A 15018-nucleotide genomic window follows, 5' to 3' on the forward strand; every position below is an offset into this window, starting at 1 on the left:
CTGCGCGCCGCTCTTGATGTTTTATTGATACGCGTGAATCCGACGATTTGGGACGCTTGCTCACATCTGAAGCTGTACTCGACTGTAAGGAATGTGGATCTAGACCTTTTGAATTATAGAAACAGGAATACTTTCCAAATAATGGAGCCAAAGAAGCCTCACATCTTGCCCCGCTGTTTGTCCTCTGATGAAATAGGTTAACGCGCAGCGATGCGGTGTGATTGCCCCGCATTTAAAGCGTACATGCTGCATCATGAGAGATGGCTGATGCAATCATAATTAAGGCTCGTCCTCGCTGGAGCTGCAAATGCCTTTTTCCCCCCTCTTGTTGATGGCGGCTGCCAGCAGGTGGTGCCAGAAGGAAACATCACAAGTCAAAGGGAGTGTAACAAACATAATCCACATCTCTGTGCAAGTGTCGTCGCCCCCCCCCCCCCAACACACTCCTCCTCTTCCCTCCAACTCCCCCCTTTTAAAGAGCGTTTTATAATTAAAATGTGGGCGTCTCAGCCAGTACATACAGCATGTTCAGTTCAGAAAAGCATGCTCAGGGCTATTTTTAGGCATCTTTGATCCCTAGCAGCCACACAGGAAAAGCCACTGATGGCAGCAGCCCTCATACATGTAGGCTAGTTAGTATACTATCTATGCTGATCATTTCTCTACACCTAGCCTGTGCGGGGGTAGAGATGGGAGGCCCGAGTGGTGAGCAGCAACACTCCCCGCGTGTTTAAAGTTCACACTGGGCCATATGGTCCCCGCAGTAGGGGGTGTTGGTGGAATTATTCACACGGAGCACTCCGAATCGCCAAGATCCTGGTATCAACCTCCAAGATAAGGGGAACGTCTCAAAGGCTTTGTGCTCCGGCTTCAAATCTCAATCCTCAGGAGAACACCAGAAGCCCCGTCCTTGCTTACACACTGCCGTCTTCCCACTCTCTCCCTCAATGTGTCCCTCTTTCTCTCTCTTTCATGTCCTCTCTCTCTCATACACACACACACACACACACACACACACACACACACACTCTCACACTCCCTTCTCCCACATCCACACAGTACAGTGTGACAAACAACGCCACCCTCTGCAGCGCGAAGCCAAAAACCTGTGACATTTTAGAGGAAATAATATGAACTCATCCTCCATGACCAGATTTTGCCCCCGCCGCCTAATCCTTGAGTGCAGCCTAATTAAGTACAAACAGCAGTTCTCGGTTAATGCCAACAAATGGGCTGCTGCCGCAGCTGGAATCGGCCGATTATTAAAGGGATGCACATTTGTTGTTTCTGCATTCTAATGCAATTACTCACCCATTATGACCATGTAATTGCGCAGTCATTAATTGTACATCCAGTCTATATTGCAGAACGGCTCGTAAGGCTCTTTCCTGCACTGGGGGACTCGTGGCAGGTTTTTTCTCCTTTGAACAGTGGATTGGTCTGAGATACCTGAGCGACGGTCGTATCGCATTGCTTTTGTACGAATCAACATTCATCCCTTTACTGTGGCATATTAGAAGATGTCAGAGGACGGGGAACAAGGCCTCGCTCGCTGTTTGAATCATGACTCATTTGTGTTCAGTACTTTTATGCGCCTCATTCTTCGCCATCTATTCCCATCCTGCCCTAATGTTCCGCTGATAAGAATGTCCTATTCATTCTGCGTTTTTCACCAGTTGCTACAGAGAGAGGGAGAGACTCTACAGGCATTGAATGAAAAGCACATCTATTTCTGAGGGGGAGCGCAGGCACGGTAGAAGATAATTATTGATTTGAAATAAGAAAAGATAAGGCGCAACCTTGAGCAGCCCGGCGATAGCGCGCAGAACAGAATAATTAATGGGCCTGTCTTGTGTCGGGACAAGCTTTCACACTGAGACGAGCGTATTGATTTTAAACAGATAAACTGCGTAACCCTTTGTGAAGGGTTTGACAAACAATTTAATTGGGGGGAAAAACAACAATATTCCTCACCCTTTCCATCTCCCTTTCATCACATCCCCGAGCTGTTTTTCCTCCGCCTGACCTATGGAAACAATTACTGTGCATCAGGCCTTGTACTGCCTCCAGACTACCAAGGAAGGCTGGTGTAGGATGCACACGCTGATTGGGGGAATCTAATCAATGGTGGAACCTGTCTCCGCTCCAGATGCCCGTGTTGAAACTGGGATTACCGTAGCCTTTTAGCGGCGGCGTCCCCTCCTCTGCTCCCATCAGAGGGGGAGAAAGATGGATCCGCCTGTTTGAATGTACCTGCCTGCTATAGCTGAAGCAGAGATAATTTACTGTTCCTGTACAGCCCTCCTCCTTCCTAATCCCCCAAGGAGAGCAGCAAAGAAGCCCCCAGTCCTCCTCACTTCTTGCCTTGCCCTCCCCTGATTAGCGATAGGGGCTGTTTGATCATGTTTCCCTGCCTGTCCTTGTGATTTGTAAGCTGTTTAAACGTGAACGAGGCAATTAAATAAGGACGAACGGAGGAGAGTGGGTGCCGCGGTGATCATTAGCGATGAATTACCCCGGTGTGCACTCAAACACTCGGGAGGACTTTCACGCGGACCACTCCCGAGGATCCAGATCCAATCTAGCCATTGATTAACAGAGACTTGTTCTTCCTGCAAAATCACTCGACGGGGATTTTAGGGCACTCATCCGGTCTTATCGAGATAGGCTAACATCAAAGGCGAATGAAGAGGGATTGGGTAAATGGGCTCGCCTTGCCCTCCATGTAAGAGACTTAGAGGAGCAAATCTTGAATTATTGCCTCATGTAAATAATCTACTTGGCTCGTTTTTTGGGGGGGGGGGTGGGGGGTGGGAGGGAGGCGAGAGAGGAACTCATGAGTCACTCGGGGCAGAGAACACTCATAGTACTTTGGAAGCTCTCATATTTCCCTTGATGGGAAACAACGGTGGGGGCTCCATCTCCAGGAATGTAAACAACACGATGTTCCTGACTTGTGTGATCTGCCCTGGCAATTTGGATGCGTTAATCCTTGGAGATGTAGAGGTATTAGTTTGTGAGGAGGACTCTCATATCCTCTGAATACAAATATTCCATTCAGTAGCCTAATTCCCCTTAATTTGATTTAAGCCGAATAAATAAGTGCCTCTATTAGTCTCAAATTGGAAGGTATGAAATTGAAAAAAAGCACAGTGCCTTTAGTTAAGAGTGGTATTTAACCAACAGTGTCAAGGGCAGTCTCTTGTAAATGCATGTGTTATATAACACGGCCTGTCTGTACATTAGTGGAATGCATGGCATAGTTGGAATTGCTGTTCCATTGAACAGCACCAGTGGGTTTTAAAAAGAAAAAGGTTACTGGCTGAGGACATTTTGTTCAAAACAATTTCTTTTTCTCTGCTCCCTCCCATCATCGAGTGAGCTCACACTGCAGTCGACGGAGAAGGGATTTTCTCTTCCTAAATGGCCATGGGGGCCGTTTACGGTGTCACTACTATGGGATCACATGATGTTTGAGGGTGTAAAGGTCTTGAGGCAGCTGCTCCTTTTCGGATGGGATTTTCGAGGCATCCAAGAGCAGGGCCCCATGCTGTCTGCACTGAAAGGTGGAGCAAATACTTCTAGGAAGGGGAGGAAAAAAAAAAAAAGGCTGAAATCCTCAGAAGCTGTGTGTCTATTTGAAATGGGTTCTGGAGTCCCTCGGCTGCCTTCATGTTATAAACACCCACAGTGCTCAAATTCTTCCTTTGTCAAGGAGTCATAACAGGTGTCTCAGGAAGGATTTTTTTTTCCCGGTTAGCATATTTTCCACTTGCATGGAAAGTTTTTTTTTTTCTCTTTATTAGGAACATTCTGCCCTGGGTAGACCCCCTCGCCTTGAGACATGATATGCAGACTTTCTTTGAAGCCGTAAAGGTTACTTTCACACTCGCTCAAAATTCGGCCATGCCTAGTTAAACCAGGTTGCGCTCAAGTATTGAACACCTCTGGCAGACACATGTTGGTAAGCCATGATGCACTTTGCATACATATTTCCCCAGTCTGCGGTGAGTGTCTGCAACCGACACAGTGGTTTTTTTTTTCTAGAGATTCAACAAGTTTGCTCCCTCAGAACGTGCAACCTTTGACCCCCCCCCGCGCATGTTTTTTTAATCCTAAAAAGGGAATGCATTGGCAGCGTGCAGCGGAGCCTTTACATAACCAGCGACCCTTGGGATCACGCTCGAGCATTTTCTCAACCCACCCCTCTTACGCAGTTAATTTAAGGTGGAATTACACATGACACCAGTGGGAATGGTACAGGGGAATGGTGCACCTTGAACTATTTACCATGTCATTGGATTTACGAATAAACACACTTGCAAATGGACAAGTCTTCAATTTGCAGTCGGAGGGGGGAAAGAACAGCCACGGACCTCCTAATGTGGCGTATCATCTTGACTGCAGTTAGGTCAATTTCCTTCGCAGGGTGGACACGTTTGTATAGCCCGCCCCCCCCCAGGAGGCTGTTTGTATGAGCGATGCAGAGAATACACATTATTCATGTTCAGAGCTCCCCCAGATAAAGCCCCTATCTCGCAGCGTAGCCCAGCTTTGCATCGTGTTACGCCTAAGCGTCGAGGCTATTGATGTTTGAAATGGCAGCATGATGGGAAAATACAAAAAAAAGAATGATAGAAGCGCCGTCAGTATTTCACTGCAAGGGACCCAAGGGTGTTCCCGTGGTTTATGTTTGAAAACTCAGCAATTGTTTACTCCCTATTCCCCGATGTCGTGTCTGTTTTCTTGACTCATTGTGTTTAGTCTGTTGCAGTCGTTTCTAAACTTTCGCTGTATGCTTCTTCATACATCAAACATTTAATCAGATGTGGTCTCTCCCTAAACAAGTTATCTGGCTATGAGGTTCTTTCTGCGCAAGGAAATCGTAGAACTTGTTTGTCTAATTGCTCAGAAAACATCACCTATAAAATAGAAAATCTCTGCCTGTCTCTGCCAAGCGAGAGACGAATAGTTCCTTTTATGCATTCCCCTTTGAGGAAGCATTTCAAGTTCCCCCTCGCAAATGACTTTCTCTGCTCATCTTGCTTTAATACTGTGTACGGCTAACTACAACCATGTGTGGACAATGTTGCTCTTTTTGCTTTTATCAGGCTGACATTCAGACCCTAACTGGCTCTTTTCAACTCCAGCAGCATTTGTGGTCAAGTATCCCATTTAACAAAATCCAGCATTTGCTCGCTTCTTTTTTCCAGCCTCTCTTTTTTTTTTTTTTTTTTTTTTTCTTTCAAAGCAGTTTATATAAACAGCTTGCACCTGGAATGTCACAGATGAAGACGGGAAAAAAAAGGAAAAATTGTATTGCACAGTCGGCATACTGCTGTCTTCTTTACAGCCGGGACAGAAAAGGCAACAACAAAACATTCTGATGACTTAACCGAGTTATTTTTTTTCGACTAGGGTGTAGTGAAGCAAATTAGCATACATTAGCATTCATTTGGCGATGTATGATGTAATTAATGTGCATTTAGCATGTTAGCAGGTTGTTGTGCTAACATCAGTGTAACAGCATGTTATGCTAGCCTGGATCATATCACAGCCTAAAATTTGCATCCCCCAGTACCCTGTGTTAAAGTGGTTGTGGGATCACCATGGATGCCTTTTTACTAAACCTCGCAGCGGTCCGTCCAATAGTTTTGAGATATTATTGAATATATTCACATCCTCAGTGTTCACAGCTGCTCTTCTGCTTTACCTGTCTAACCTCCCCTAATTGATTTTTGTGTTGACTTATTTGCGGTGCTTATGCCTCATTCCTCCTACGCGTGTTGTAATGTGACAAATGTTGAGAAGGCTGCGGTTGTACTTACTATGCTCCCCTAAGGCTTTTTTTTTCAGCAGGTCTGGTCTAATTTAATTTGTAGTTAACCTTGAATGTTGCCTTTTGTACTGTAACACCTCTTGTATTTATTTCAGGTTTGAAGAAATCGTCAAGAGGAACAAAGTTGAGTACCACGCCGGAGGTTCGACCCAGAACTCGGTGAAAATTGCTCAGGTTAGTCTCCTCTGGCCCCTCTACAGTCTGCCTGAATGTGTTTTGAATATACAGTGGTATGCTTGTAACCTTAGATTTGTCAGCTTGGCAGCCCTGGGAATAGAGAGCATAGCTGCACAGCATGTTGACACATTACAGTTTTAGGTGTTGTGAATTCATCAGACCTGCTGTGGAAAGAGAAAGGCGGGGAGGATTCATAATATTTGCAGCGTTATCTAGTTGGCCTAATTTCCTGAGACATATCAAACATCAATTAGAGAGAATTACAAGTAGATGCAATTAACATGTCACAACAAATTACATCAAACAAATGCTGATCTTCTGCCTGGCTGTTAGACAGATTTGAGCATCTTAAAAGACAGTGGTGATAGTCCAGATCTAAAATTGCAATCTGAACTTGAGAAGATTAGATCACCGAATCTTTTTTTTAAAAATGTATTTATTTTTTTTAAGTGACTGCAGCAAGTCTGTGAATTTGACATGCAGTGATTAGCTGCTGATAAGGCTTTGGTCTGCGCACAATAAACAAAGAAAAAGCATCCAGCTGAAAAATAATTCTCTTCCAAGGAGAAATGAGTCCAGAAGCTAATTGAGAGGCTGATGTTTGTGAAAGCGCAGACTCTTTCTTGTGTGTGGGTTTTTTGTTTGTAACGTGTCAGAACAGTGTGTAGACTTCCAATTTGTACACGTGTGCTTGTGTGTACGCGCTTGTGTGCGTTTCTTACGCACACTTGTGTGTATTTAGCACAAGATAGATACTGAGAGAGGGAAGAGAAGGCAGGCAGGCCCTCAGGCTGCCACCATCTTCATGCTTTGGAGACGGTAAGCATCCTTTAAAAAGACATGCGGAGCTGCGCGCCTCCATACAAACACTCTTTAATTATCAAGATGAGAAGCGAGAACACAAACCTCAGTCACTCGCAGACATTAACTGCCAGTTTTTATTCTTTGGGAAGCAACTTCCAATCTTGCATGCTTGGTGCAATTGGGTTTTAAAAAATGGCGGCCTCACTTCCCCACCAGAGTCAATTAAAAACTTGTGCGATCTCAAAATTCCCACAAAGATTATTCTCTACATTTTTCCCCTTCACACTATTAGTTTAGTCAGACACAGACCTAAGCAAGGATGGTTGATTTAAATGCGCTGCATGTAATTTCTGCCACCAGGGGTCCCTTCATCAAAAGAGTGTGGGATAATGGGAGTTGTTGTCTTCACTGTTAAACAAACTGCCATTTTTGATGAAAGTCTATCTCCGTGACTCAGGCCGAAACGTTCACTGACAAGGTCGTGTGTTTTCCTCACGCCTTCCTCACGCTCTCCCAGAAATTAAAGCGTCAATCAAGCAAATGAAACAACATTTTGTATTTCTCTCTGGAAAAAATGTTTAATGTAAACACCAAACAGATGGTTTGTTACGCATGAACCATCTGGAAAAGGCGCCACTATAAACTTTCCATTCTCTCACTGTCTATCATGGGTAGAGCTGAATCCTTGTCTTCTACAACTGTTCCTGAATGATACTTTGTTCGATACTAATTATTTGAAATTGGCTTCAGTGACACTGCTGAGATTAACTCCTTAGGTCTTCAAATTTGGTTTTGAATGACAAGATATTTTTTGATGCCCGATGGTATCGGGGCAATGCGGTTGGTAGCCATCAAAGAACGATACCCAGCCCTAATCACGGGCTAACATCAACCAACCAAAGTCAAATTAGCCAACTGAGGGAAGAGGAGAAACATCTTTTACATCGAGAAAAGCATTCAGTGCCACTCTCCGCCCTTCTTCCAATAAAATATACTCTTCAGTTCTGATATAACTGGTGTTAGCAGCATCTATGCAAACCTCTTGAGGAGTCGCTAGAGTTGTTTATTCAAATGAACGGTCACCAACATTTGCTGAAAGAATGCTATTCTGTTCGACCACTGTTTCAGCCACAGGCACATAGTTTGAAGCCTGCTGAGATGGATTTGTGAGATCACTTGAATCAAGTGCACAGCTCAAGAAAATATATAGAAATGGTCTAGTCGTTTTCATAGACATTTTACTGCATAAATGTTACATGTGATATGTTTAAGAAAACACTGAAGGAAGTGCCCCGAGTTGCTAACCTTGTGAACTCAGATGTCGAAGGAGATTTTCATTGCAGGCCCCTTGCTGGAGAAAGAACCGTCATGGCCTCTTAGCCCTGTGAGAAGCGTTGAGTCAACTAAATTATTCTGTCTTATAATGGCATGGCAGGCCCCAGACAAATGTTATTCTACTCTGTTTATTTGGATATTTACCCCCTTCCGAGGGAAGATGTCGAGCCGATTCTGAAATGCTCAAGATAACAAGAGTGTTTTTTCGTCCCACACCCAGAAGTCTCAGAAACAGTTTCTGTCAATATATACCTTGAAGCGCTGACTTTTCCACATTTCACTTTCAGGTGATGGTGTTCTTTTATGAAAAATGTATAATGCATAACCGGCTCCCAGATTATCACATTGTAGCACTTGCAATATGTGAAACTTCAAACCCTGCTGTATTGTGGAAGCTGAACCTTCAAACACGAATGATATGCACTGCAGCACTGAATCCACATCAAAGGGCCCAGTGACTAAATGAGATGCTCGATCCAGGGCAGGTTTGCTCAGGAGCACCATCGCTGCTGGAGGAGAGAGAAGTGTTCAGAGGCTTTGCACAGGAATCGCTGCACACGCTGGGAAAACCCAGGGTGTGGGAGGATCAATGCCTTCGCCAGTAGAACTCGTACTTTCCTCCAAAAAACCCGACCGCTTCATCGGAGGCTGTAATAGGTTAAACACTGCCGCTTCATCCGAGCTAAGATTTCTGCACTATCAAGGAAAACCTAAACCTTGGCTTTAAGAAGATGCAGAATCAATGGTAATTGGATTTAGTCAAATGAGAATTGACCAAGCTTGAGCTTAGATGGATAAGTATTGTTTCCCTCTAACCGCCGACTCTGCCCCCACACTTTGATTGAAATCAGCCGCTTGCAGTGTTGCTAACCGTTGATTGGTTGCGCTCAGTTTTATCTTTCTCTGTCTTTAGCACTGGTATGTTTGTTTTTTTGATTTTTTTTCTTGTCACTTATATTCAAAGCCCACACTGCGACAAACCAGAAGTCCACAGGTTGATGTATCTACACATTTTTTTTACTTCCTTAGCTTGCGCATCAATGCTCCTCAATAATACTTGGATCTTGTTCGGATCAAGCCAGTTGCAGGCTTTTACAGTATGCACATTTTTCTGGCTCCAAGAGGAGGGAGAGAGAGAAAAAAAAATGCGATGATAGAAGTGGGTTGGAGGTTGTTGCCTTTGCCCAGGCTCTAACAAACACCGTGCCCTGAAGGTGCATCTGACATAAAGGCTCACCTACTGGATGTTGCAGGGCTGTAAGGTAACAAAAAACAGCCCGTGCAGCGCTGCTTGCTCACATACAGCCTCACACATCAAAGGGGCCTCTGCTCAGATAGGGCACGGCGGGAAACAACAGTCCTATTTTTTTTTCAGTCATTTACAAAGTTGAAGGAAGGGAAAAAAAATATATATATCCGAGCATGTGATCCAGAATTTGGTGCCGCCGAGCTCACATGGTGTTTATCACAGGTGACAGAATTGGTGGGGGGAGTCGGTTGACTGGAGGGGCTGGTATCAAGAAGCACAGTCAATTCATTTAGACAGAACATCAAAGTCCTCCAACAGCTCCTTAGGGCCCAGAGATTGAAGTCTGAGCAGAGACAGGCTCATAGGGAGTTATTGCTGCTGCCAGGGAAGTAGATCCGACTCCGAGTGCCTCGTGTAAACCGTGCATTCTCATTATGATCCTCACAAATCAACAGCATTGACGTATTTTATTTCTCTGCACTGTAAGCACGCTTTGTACCCATTCACCAAAGGGACAAATTGTTGTGTTTAAGTGCCCTAGCTGTGAACGCGTCACAAAGAGTTATGATTAAGTGCGTTCCCATTTTCTTTATTTAGATTTTGTGCGATGTTTGCAGTCTATATCATCAATCCACCGTGATGTCTTAATTATTGTTTAGAAAGTAAAGGCTTTTGAAAAATCTGCAGTCTCTGTTATGGTTATGATGCCTGTTTAACATTTCCTCAGACTTGGTCAATCGTGGAAGGGGTGAATGGGGCCCAGGCTTGGATGTTGGCTCGGAGCGCTTAATTGGAAACGCATGTGCACCACGCTGTCGAAAGTTGTATTTAAAAAACAGAAAAAAAAAATCCCACAGCACTACTTGACTTCGAGAAAAGGTCCTCACCAGCTCATATTTTGTAGGGGGGGGATACTTAAACTGGGTTTGATGTCTCATTGAAGGCATTGACTTATTTCTCGAGGTTGAAAATATTCCATGACCTAATGTTTGGCTTTTACAGCTCGTTTTGTTAAATAAATAAAGAACAGCAACTTGCCCTCCATTTGAATGGGCTGAATGAAGAAATGCCTACGTCTGGTTCCACTTAGAGAAAAGAGGACAGTTCAGGAGAAAGAGTGGAGCTTTTGTGTTTAAACTATGTGACTGAATGTTCAGGAGGACGTACTAACATTTTTACTGTTGCTTTCCATTTGTACTTGTGCACAAGTGTTCAGAAAAAATATTCTTTGTCCGTGAAGAGACGTTTGAGAGATTCACTGGTTCATTTTCCTACTGAGATGTACATAAAGAGCTTTGACCTTTATTGTTTGGGTTTTTGATCGTGTCGAGTGAGCGTTGTAGTTGCATAGATCTCGGCGCAGCTGTGCCGGAATGAGCACGCTAATGACCGATTAAAACCTGGACTCTGGTGGGCCTTTGAGTTCCACGCCGCAGAAATCAACCCTCTCAAGCATGCGCCTGTTGTTAAAGCGAAAAGCCTCTTGTTTGTTTTAAGACAGGTTAATTGCAGAACCACTGTTAGCACCCGCTCTGAGCCGTTTCATGGCACCGGGGTCGTGTCGTGTCCTTCCCATTACGAAGCAGCGGAAGGTCACAGTCTGTTAAGCTTCTTGTGAGAGATGCATGAAACCAAATGGATTTCACCCCCCCCTTCCATTCCCATCTCCACTCATTCTAGACATTCCAGGTGTGCAAGCGCGCACTTGAGGGGGGCTGCCATTGTTTTCCTCGGCACAAGCAGAGGAAGCAACGAACGCCTCATTCGCTTTGATGAGCGATGTGTTCATGCGTGGGCTTCAATGTCACCCGCCATGAGGCAGCTGTGAAGTCGCAGCTCACGTCTGTGGTGCCATTTACTCAATGATGAAGTGGGGAGATCTCTGTTGGTTCCACATCCACCTCCCCTCTACACACACATGTAGGTACACACACCTCGTCTGAGCATGTGTTCCTCCCACCTTGACGGTATTGTGACTGTATGTCACAGCTAATACCGGCGTGCATCAAATCTCAAGCTCTGTGATCACAATGATAAAGGTTGACTGGGCGATTATGCAAGGCTTTGTCATCAGAGGGATTTGTTAACAGGCGATGGCCCCCGCCGCGTGGCGCCTTTTTTCTTGTGTATCCTCGAATTTGACTTTCACACGAAAATGATTTGTATGATTTAATTTTCCTCTCAGATTCGCAAGATTTGTGTTGCCCCGGCGAGAAATGGCACAGATTGCTGTATAGGTGACATATTACCGTCCCAGTTGAAGTTAATTTGCCGTCAAATTTGCGACTTAATTTAAGCTGCCAAAGGGAAGACGTGGGGAGTAGATTGTAACTCATAAGTATGCATTGGAAAGAGTGTTGATTAACATTGAGGGCTCAGGAGACAGACGCACTCAATGTGTATCATCTGGCCTCAGAGGCTGGCAGTGGAATTGAATGTGATATCTTGCATAACGTGTCCTTGCTTTAAGTCCTTAGTTCCAGGCTCAGGAAGAAAGGCTGCACCGTTGGCTTGCTTGCTTTTTTGCTTGGCTGTTGTACAGAAGCCCGCGCTCCAGGCGAGCTCTGAGTGAAATCTAAAAGGACTTGTGAAACAGACAGTAGTCTACATATCTGGCAGCATTTTCATGTCAAATTAGAATGATACTTTGCACAGGACACTTAGTTCGCCTGCCACGTCGCTGCATTCTGCAGTTGAAAGCAGCCGCTTGCGTGTTTGGTGATGAAACGTATCCGCTCACATGGCTGCGGAATGGTCTGAGAGCCTTTCAGATTGTAAACAATGGTTCATTAAATTAACTATTGGTTGGAATCATCTGTTTGCACAGGTCAGGTAACCGATGAATGAAAGGATGATTGAGCATTTTACACAACTGTTCTCCGTTTTCATGTGATTATGATTGAACGATGCCCCACTCTTATATTTCCCCGCAGAATGTCTGTGGCAGTAGCATTTATTTGGCACATTCTCAGCATGCTCCCACTCTTGCGGTTGAAGTGTTGCATAGCAACTGAGAAAAACAGCTTTAAATATTTTGGTTAAAAAGGTTTTAAGAAAATAAAGAACAGCCTGCAATTACTGTTCATTTCTCCCGAGTTCATAAGTTTAAGGAGCTGTAGTATTGTGCCAAGTAATAAATGAAATACCAAATTAGGCTTTGTGTTTGCTTGGAAAAACTGAGAAAGCGGTATGTCTAGGATATTGTGTCCCCTTTTGCCAATCCAGTTATTCATCTATAGCGACTTTGTTTATCGAATGAGTGCTGGCAGCTGCCTGCACCTTCACTAATTCACAACTGTTTTGAAACAAAGCTCAGAGTAGTTTTCAGAGTGCAGCTTGGCGCAGTTTTCAAGCCAACTGAGTATATCTGTGACAGGATGGAAAATGTGTAGGTGAGAGCAAATTTGAAGTGATGTGCCTCAGGAAAACGGATGGGGATAGAGCGATGGGGATGGGGGCGCATGTGGAGAGAGAGAAGGCTGGATGACGCACAGCAGGTGACAGACAGACACTAATAGTAATGGCTCTTATCAGTGCTTCGCTCGCTCCCTCTTTTCACATGGGCTCTGACATCCTCCTCCTACTCCACCCCCTCCATCTAGCAGGGGGTGCTGGGAGCTCGCTGGGTTGTGCAGCCCGCTCAGACGGAAAGAGCCTGCCAAACACCGGTCCCCTCACATATAAATTGCATCATTAACATCGCCTAGATTATTCCAAGCTCTCCCACCGGGTTTATGGCAGCACCGGCTCAACTTAACCATTTGAGTCACTGAAGACATTCAGGTTTCCTGAGTGAGCTGTGCTCAGATCTGAGCTGAAATGCGCCAATTCTATTCTCTCTTAAGGTTTTAAACAAATACAGAGGAAATCTGTATCTTTTCTTTTTAACTCGGGGAGGCTTATTATATAGTTGAATGTGCTTTGCTGTATTTCCTTCACAGCTTTTTACTTCAGGTGTGTACTGTCCTGCACACAAAAGGAAGACTAGTTACTCTTAGGGCTGGGTGATAAGGGAGAAATTGCTGTTGAGGGACATGGCTGAATTCAATTTCACAGTATTAATAACTTATTCTCCCATCTCAGCATATATTACCTACATGATCATCAACTCAATTTCTGATGCAACAAAAAGTTGGTATGTCAGACAGGACTCGTCACATGTGTAATACACATATAATTTTTGTAATGTTTATTTTTACAGCTTGTTAATTTGTACACAGTAGGCTTATTGAATCTTGATATGTTTCAACTGAAAATTGACATGTTAAAGTTATTGAGTTGTTGAGCTGTTTACCTACATTATCCCAAATGTTTCCAACTATGTTCAAACCCAGAGAAATCCACAACTTTACTGCATCTTCCTGGATAAGGATGTTGCCTCTTCTCCTCTCTGTAATGTCTTCATGTAGGAAAGTTTCCCCTCCAGCTTCAGTAAAAAAGGCAACATTACAGAACATAAACACCGGAAAATAGCGGACACCTCCGCAGAAGTTAAAAAGTAATCTCTGAGCTCTCCTTCCGTCAGTAAACAGCTCCGGACCAGAGCATATTCCAATTTGAATCTGGGTGTGGATTCCTCCAGAAGGGCTGGCTCTGCACCCAACTTTCTAGCAGCCAATCAGCTGATGTCTTTTGTTTTATAATGATATGGAGATATGATGCCATCATGTTTTGATTTAGCACTAAAAAAGGATCAGATGAGTGATCGTTTAGCCTACAAAATGACATTTTTGCTTGTTAGATAACACGATTTTAAAGCAATCTCTGGTTGCAGCTTCTTAAATGTGAGCATTTACTGCTTTTCCATTTTGTTTAAAAGCTTATCTATTAAGAATATGGTTGGGTTTTAGACCAAATAAACACAATTTGCCATTTACCATTTAAATAAACACAAATAAACCCATTCATTGATAATAAATATATTGGTCTCAGTTCTAATGTGATTCTGCTGAAAGTCAAGTTATATTGCATAATTGCTGACCAGCTGTAGTTACATTATCCCTTCTTTAAATTAGAAAAGACAATCCGTGATCTGTCGCACCTTGGAAGGAGGCTCTTTAGCCCAATTAACATCAGCAGTGGAGCTGGATGGAGCTTCCTCAGATCAGTTGGCAATTAACTCTGTAATTACTATCCGAGGTCAGGGTTAAGCTCCGAGTTAAAGGTTGGAGCAGCAAACATTTTTATATGATCCTCTTACTCTATTATCCTTTCTCTCTGCTACAAGGTTTTACCTCATGGGGAGAATACATTACATAAAGCCCCTTGGCAATTACTCCTCAATGAATATCCTCATGGTGTATAGTCCATATGATTAATCTGGAATCCCCTCTGCCCCTGTCCAACCCGCAGGCCTGGCTCTGCTTACCATGCAAGTTTCATTTTCACCTGAACAAATGGCTCCTTTAGACAAAAAGTGCCAACCTTTTACTTTTACTGGCTGCTTGGGAGAAAGAGGGGAAAAAAATGGGAACAAGAGAGGGAGAGCACAACCTCCTGCAGTAAAAACAGATATTCCAACAAGGGGGGGAAAAAAGGAGGGGTGGGGTCAGAGTAGTAGGTGGTGGTGGGGAGTTTTTTGGATGAGGAGGGGGGCCGACGCTTAATAGTGTTG

General features: G+C 44.1%; 1 protein-coding gene across 7 annotated transcripts in view; it reads left to right on the plus strand.

Annotated features, from left to right (window-relative positions):
• The window catches only part of LOC119010015 (adenosine kinase-like), a 111829-nt gene that overhangs the window by 10708 nt on the left and 86103 nt on the right, over positions 1-15018 (plus strand). For all 7 annotated transcript variants that reach the window (XM_037081821.1, XM_037081824.1, XM_037081822.1 and 4 more), the window contains one exon: positions 5935-6013. In XM_037081821.1, coding sequence (XP_036937716.1) covers positions 5935-6013 — 79 coding nt within the window. The remainder of the gene's footprint in view (positions 1-5934; positions 6014-15018) is intronic.

Source organism: Acanthopagrus latus, chromosome 20 (assembly GCF_904848185.1).
Source record: "Acanthopagrus latus isolate v.2019 chromosome 20, fAcaLat1.1, whole genome shotgun sequence".
NCBI classification, from domain to species: domain Eukaryota; kingdom Metazoa; phylum Chordata; class Actinopteri; order Spariformes; family Sparidae; genus Acanthopagrus; species Acanthopagrus latus.